Raw genomic sequence first — 6,672 nt, 5'->3', positions numbered from 1 at the left:
CCAGTGAATAATTTTTCGTTTCGTTTATAAAGCAGGAATCAGCATGAATCTGCGCTAAAACCATTTCGAAATGATTCAAAATTCAAGAAAGTGTTGAAACCTGCTTCACGGCCCACATTTAATTTATTCGGAGGAATTCCATAGTAGAATCTATTTACGACTTTGAGGCTTTCTCTGATGAATGCGCTTTCATTTTTATCGTGAATGTATGGATATACAATTTATAACTATTTGCTTTAAAATAAATGCGTTTTTGCAAGAGTTTGCATGATTTGCAAACCCAGTTTTTTGTGATTCATTGTCATTTTGGTCGTCAAAACTTGTGTGTTCTGGAAATGAAACATGAAAGTCGATCATAATTCCTTCTATTTGTAATTTGAAGTTTATTTGTTGTCAATAAATGCTACAGTAGGACATAAGGAGTGTATCGAAAAGTAACAGATCGGCTGAAAAGTTCGTATCGTTTCTATGAGAGGGCACCACTAGAATTAAATCCATACCATTTTCAGTTAGTACCAACCTTCAAAAGATACGTGTATAAATTTGACAGCTGTCTGATTATTAGTTTGTGAGATATTGCATTTTGAGTGAAGCTACTTTTGTTATTGTGAAAAAAATGGAAAAAAAGGAATTTCGTGTGTTGATGAAACACTACTTTTAGATGAAAAAAAGTGCCGCCGATACCAAAAAATGGCTTGATGAGTGTTATCCAGACTCTGCACCGGGCGATGCAACAATTCGTAAGTGGTTTGCAAAATTTCGTACTGGTCGTATGAGCACCGAAGACGATGAACGCAGTGGACGTCCAAAATAAAACCGATTTTTTTCGTCGATATATAACAATGGACGAAACATGACTCCATCACTTCACTCCGGAGTCCAATCGACAGTCAGCTGAGTGGACTGCACGCGATGAACCGAACCCAAAGCGTGGAAAGACTCAACAATCGGCCGGTAAGGTTATGGCGTCTGTATTTTGGGATTCGCATGGTATAATTTTCATCGACTACCGTGAAAAGGGAAAAACCATCAACAGTGACTATTTTATAGCGTTATTAGAGCGTTTGAAGGACGAAATTTCAAAAAAACGGCCTCATTTGAAGAAGAAAAAGGTTTTGTTTCATCAAGACAATGCACCGTGTCACAAGTCGATGAAAACCATGCTGAAATTGAACGAATTGGGCTTTGAATTGCTCCCTCATCCACCGCATTCTCCAGATTTGGCCCCCCGTGACTTTTTCCTGTTCTCAGACCTCAAGAGAATGCTCGCTGGTAAAGAATTTAGAAGCAATGAATAGGTAATCGCTGAAAATGAGGCCTATTCTGAGGCAAAGGACAAATCGTACTACAAAAATGGTATCGAAAAGTTGAAAGATCGCTATAATCGCTGTATCGCCTCTGATGGCAATTATGTTGAATAATAAAAACAAATTTTGGCAAAAAATGTGTGTTTCTATTAAACGATACGAACTTTTCAGCCGAACTGTTAGTTAGCAACATTGATTATTGAATTAAAAAGCATATTTCGACATCAGTTTTCGATATATTGTAGAAAAATTACATTTTTAAGCATTTCACTGATCATATTGAATAAAATCCTAGTTTCTGTAGAACGACATTCTTCATTAAATTCTGCACAGTTACTTTTGTGACTTTCCTGGTGGCAGCTGTCCAGTTTTTTTTAACTCCTGCATGTTTTGAGACGACACTATACCTTCCTTCCGAAAGTGCCGCTTGACAATGGCCCAATACCTTTCAATTGGCCGAAGATCCGGGCAGTTCGATGGGTTGATGTTCTTTTCCACGAATTGTACATTACTTTTTGACAATCACTGTAGAACGGAGTTGGCGTAGTGAGCTGAAGCCAAATCCAACCAGAAGAGAGGTTGGGCCTTATACTTTCTGTACAGTGGCAGAATTCTCTTCTTCAAACATTCTTCCTCGTACACCTTGGCGTTAATTGTTCCGCTTTGTGAAGAAAACCGACGACCGCAAACCACAGGTACAAATTGCTTGCCAGACCAACACCTTCTGCCCAAACTTTTCCATCGCCACCGTGGTGTCAGCGTCGTCCAGGTCCTGGTTCACCGATTTCGTATAATATTGCGGTTCGGGCAACGCTCGAGAGTCTTCCTTGGCATAGGTTCCGTCGTCGATCAGGATGCATCCGTCTTTTTTTATGAAAACCGGATAAAATTTTATTTCAAAAAAAAATTCACGAATTTTCGAACTTTTGATTGAACGCTCTTCATCAAGTTCCGGACAAGTGTTGCATCGCATTTTTTGGACGCTTGAACTGAAATTTTTTTGAACTCCTGCATGTTCCCAGCTGTTTACCAGTCTTCTTGAAGACCCTCTTCACGATTGCCCAGTAACGTTCGATGGGTCGAAGCTGAGGGCAATTTGGTGGATTGATATTTTTCTCAGCGAAATTTATACCCTTTTCCGCAAGCCAATTGAGAGCGGTTTCGGCATAGTGAGCCGACGCTAAATCCGGCCAAAATAGTGGAGGTGTACTATAGGTTTTTATAAAAAGGCAGCAATATCTTCTGGAGACACTCAGATCGATAGATTTCTGCATTTATAGTTCCGGTAGTGTAAAAAATGGTTGACTTCAAACCACAGGAACATACTGTTTGCCATATCTTTCGACCGAATTTCTCCACTTGAATCGACCTGTCCGCATCGCTTTCATCCGTCCCAACGACGACAGTGAAGTATTGTGGAAGGGTTTTTGAGTTCTCCTTTACATAAGTCTCTCCGTCCATGAAAACGCATGCATCCGGACACTGCAAAAAACGCGAATACAATTTCCGGTCCCTTGTTGCTGCTCGCTTCTTCTGTTCTACACTTTGTTTCGAGATTTTCTGCTTCTTGTAGGTCTTCAGGTGATTTCACCTTTTGATACGCTGGATCATTCCGACACTCGTTCCTGATTTTTTGGCCAAATCACGTATTTACATTGATTTGTTCTTCATGATTAGAGAGACCACTTTTTGGTCCAGTTTCGGGTTGGAAGAACCGGGTTTCCTGCCTGTTTCTGGTAGCTCATTCAAAGAATAGTATTAGTAGTAGTATATTAATGATGGTTTTAACACTGGCATGATGAATTCCATACCGCTTCGCCAATTCTCACTTAGCCATGTGTCGAGAACCTTAATTTTCACTTCCTTTCCAATACGCGACATTCTGAAAATGCGGAATTTCAACCGCACAAACAAGTATACAAACGAAAGCTAACAGCCAAACGCACAGCATGCTGTGATATGAGCATAAAAAACCATCACAAATACATGCGTACAACACAAACGTATGTGAATAGCTTATACACTCGATACACTCCTTAGCAAAAGTTCTTCAGAAAAAATCGAACGTGCACCATATCGATACTGTCAAAACTATCACTGCGGATGCGAAACCAGAAGATCTTACGGCCATAGATCCGAATGAACGAAACTGGACCAATTTTACAAAAAAGTAAATACATTGGAATCAGTTGACGTCTTGGTAGTTATGGTCCTAAGCAGAACTAAGAATAGTCTTATGAATCCTAATTGGTATTTCGAATCCAAAAATCTAGCTCTTGTGTTTGTTTTTTTTTTAGCACAGTGCAATTTACTACAGATGCTATTCTACCACACGTGCACTTTGTGAAAGTATTCTTACCATTAGATTAATGTAGTTTTATTCTAACACCTCAAAACTGCGCATCATATTAAGTTCATTGAATAACTTACAGGAAAAAAACTAATCTAAAAATCATGCGCTTGTTATTCTTCTTTTATATAGTGCCGTTACTGAAGTCACTATTCTACCACGGGTGCACTGCAAATATTTTTACTACTAAATTCAACTATCTTTATTCTAACACCTCAAATTGCATATTTTATCAAATTCATTTAAATAACTGTCAGGAAAAACATGAACAAATTGTACACCATATTAAGAAACTCTGCAAAAGCAGCAAGCGACATATTAAACAACCCGCCGCAACTGATGTCGATATTCTGCTGTGAGTTAGTCAAAATAATTAGAAACGTTGTCCGTATCTCTCGATAGTCCTTTCGAATGGCAGGCTTGTAACATAGTCGCTGAGGCCAGTCTAAGTTGTACAACGAATCTCCGATATTATTGTTCTATTGAATAGAAGAAAATTAATATATGACTAACTCAATAAAGAAGCAGAACTTAATAACACAAGTCTTACTCACCGCATCGCTTAACTTTTCAATCATTCTGCAGTACCAAAAACATTCTACCGTAATTGTAACTAGGCAGCCTACTAAAGGTAGTAAAATATTGTAAGACGATTTTCGCCATGTTAGGTAAACGATTCCTGTTCCCATAGTCACCAACTGTCCGTAAAACATGAAAAGGAAGCTGATTTCGAAGAATGTTTTCAACTGGCTCAAATGATTCAACGCGTCAGCATGTTTACGAATCAGGGCAGCCAATTTCTGTTTTAGGAATTTAAAGAAAAGCACATCCTTCACGTTTCGCTTATATTCGGGTGCTCCTTGGATTTCACTCATAGCTTCGATAATCTCTTTGTCGATTTGCTCGAATAAATCCTGCACAGACTCGTTGATGTCGTCCAAAATAATTTGAAACCCCATCAGGTAGGTATTGAAGATTGCTATGAGACTCACAAACAACGTATTCATTGCAATAGAGTTAAGTAAGTTCAATTTTTCAACAAACAATACAATCCATCTGTGGAACTGCAACAAATTCTCCGGGACGGCAAATAGCGGGTCTTCGAATCCTCCGAAGAAGTAAAACACAAAAAGAGTCACGGTGAAAAACCCCTGGTAGCCAATAGCCATCCGACGAATTAGTCGGTACGAATTATGCAGCCTTGCACACGTATTACTATCGAAATAGCTTTGCATGTAGTTCCGTACTTCTTGAAGTTTGATTAGGTTTGTCCGAACCAACCCCGCCCGAATTAAAATATGCGAAAATTCTGCAAAAGCTGCTATCGCTCCCAGAAACATTTCGGACGAATTGTTGACGAATGCACTTACATACAAACGATCCACCCAGATAAAGAACTGTAGTGCAATTAGTACTCCATAGACGGCCAACAATCCGCGACAGAATCGGTTTAATGGGCGTTCTTGAATTCCTGAGGGAAAACATTTCACTAACATAAATTAATATTAAGGAAAATTGAACTTACCTAAGAGCAATAGAGAACAATTCATTGGTCGGAAAAAACATTTTCCATCATCCAGTGAAAGTATGGCACGCTTGATACGGACGAGCAATTTTCTTACCGGAAACATTTTCGCGGGATGAACCGAACTTGGACAGCGCAAACGAAAGAATGAAGTTCACCGTTGACCTATCTTTCACTCGTACCAGCACAGTTGGTTCAGTTTGTTGTAATTGTTGGAAAATGAAACGCACATACCTTCCATACCAGTTGACCCGTAAGTTGCACAGTAAGGATTAAATAATTTATTAAGGCGTTGCAACGAGTCGCATGTGAATCAAAATTAGCACGTTGGCACTGCTTCGATTTCCGAAGAAAGCCGGCATATTGTCTATGTTCAGGAAGACACGTCATTTTTGCTGTTTTATTCCTAACACATATGCACAAAGAAGTGAATACCTGTATTACGTCGAATTGAAAAAAAAAACGTTACTTGGCAGTTTCTTAATTTTAACATTTGAACATTATTAATTAATAAGTTGCCGAGGGCATTTTCAAGGAATATCAATACAGTTGAAGTCGCCATCTTGAATTTCGAAACGACCCTAAACATCGCTTTTTGGTTCCTGCACACAAAATCCGTTCCGAAAATACCCATATTGCAAGAGTTTTGAAGGAATATTAATGAACCGGAAGTTGCCATCTAGAATTTTTTTTCCGGGATCTTTTCTTTGCAACCGTTCCAAAAATACCCATATTTTTGTACTTTCCATGGAATATTAATGATTCGCATAGACGTAGTGAGGGCACCAACATTCTGACGGGGCACACAAAACATAATGAAATTGTTTAACAATTTTCTGTGCGTAAAAACTACTTCAATTAGATCAAGTTTCAAATTAGTATTGTAGAAATTTATTTACATGGAAGTGTAACTTTACAACAATTTAGAATACAGAACCAGTGCGGTATAATTTCATTTTCAATCGAATAATATAAGATGAAAATGAAATTTATGGCCACTGACCCTACTAATTCATTTGACTTTTGCTGCCATTTTCAAGTGAAGCTCCCAGAATTCATCGTCAGTTGAATAATCGTACCTAGTCATTTGAAGTTTTGCTCGCTCAGTTTCAAGTCCCAAGTAGTATAGCTGCTTCATTGTCTTCGCTCTTGGTAGTAAGCAGATTCGAACGAATAGAATTATAAATGGAGTAAAGTATTAAACATGAAAACTGAAGGAGGAAACAATTAATTTATGTGTATTCAGCTATCTGATTAGTCTTTCATCTATTATCTTGAACCAATTCGAATGTTTACATGAACCTCACTTGAAGGCCGCTCTCACACTATTGAAAGAGATATTTTGTTACTTCAAGAGATCAACTGACGGTGGGTAAACTGAGCCTCGATTGAAGAGAAACGAGCGATGAACTGAATGCTGCTCGTTCGGGCCGTCAGCGAACATTGTGTGTGTCAGAGAGTGAAGTTTACTGCAGTGGAGAGATCGTCAA

General features: G+C 38.6%; 1 protein-coding gene across 1 annotated transcript; it reads right to left on the bottom strand.

The window, feature by feature from the left end:
* Positions 1–3,899: 3,899 nt before the first annotated feature.
* Positions 3,900–4,724, bottom strand: LOC131428192 (uncharacterized). The gene is made up of 2 exons (XM_058591922.1): positions 4,212–4,724; positions 3,900–4,136 (listed from the first exon to the last, which is right to left on the bottom strand). The coding sequence occupies exons 1-2, from the start codon at positions 4,662–4,664 to the stop codon at positions 3,900–3,902; spliced, it is 690 nt and encodes a 229-aa protein (XP_058447905.1). The 5' UTR covers positions 4,665–4,724.
* Positions 4,725–6,672: the final 1,948 nt, after the last annotated feature.

The sequence above is a fragment of the Malaya genurostris genome, chromosome 1 (genome assembly GCF_030247185.1).
Source record: "Malaya genurostris strain Urasoe2022 chromosome 1, Malgen_1.1, whole genome shotgun sequence".
NCBI lineage: Eukaryota > Metazoa > Arthropoda > Insecta > Diptera > Culicidae > Malaya > Malaya genurostris.
The sequence above is the reverse complement of the archived record's forward strand: the minus strand, read 5'-3'. Positions and strand labels throughout refer to the sequence as shown.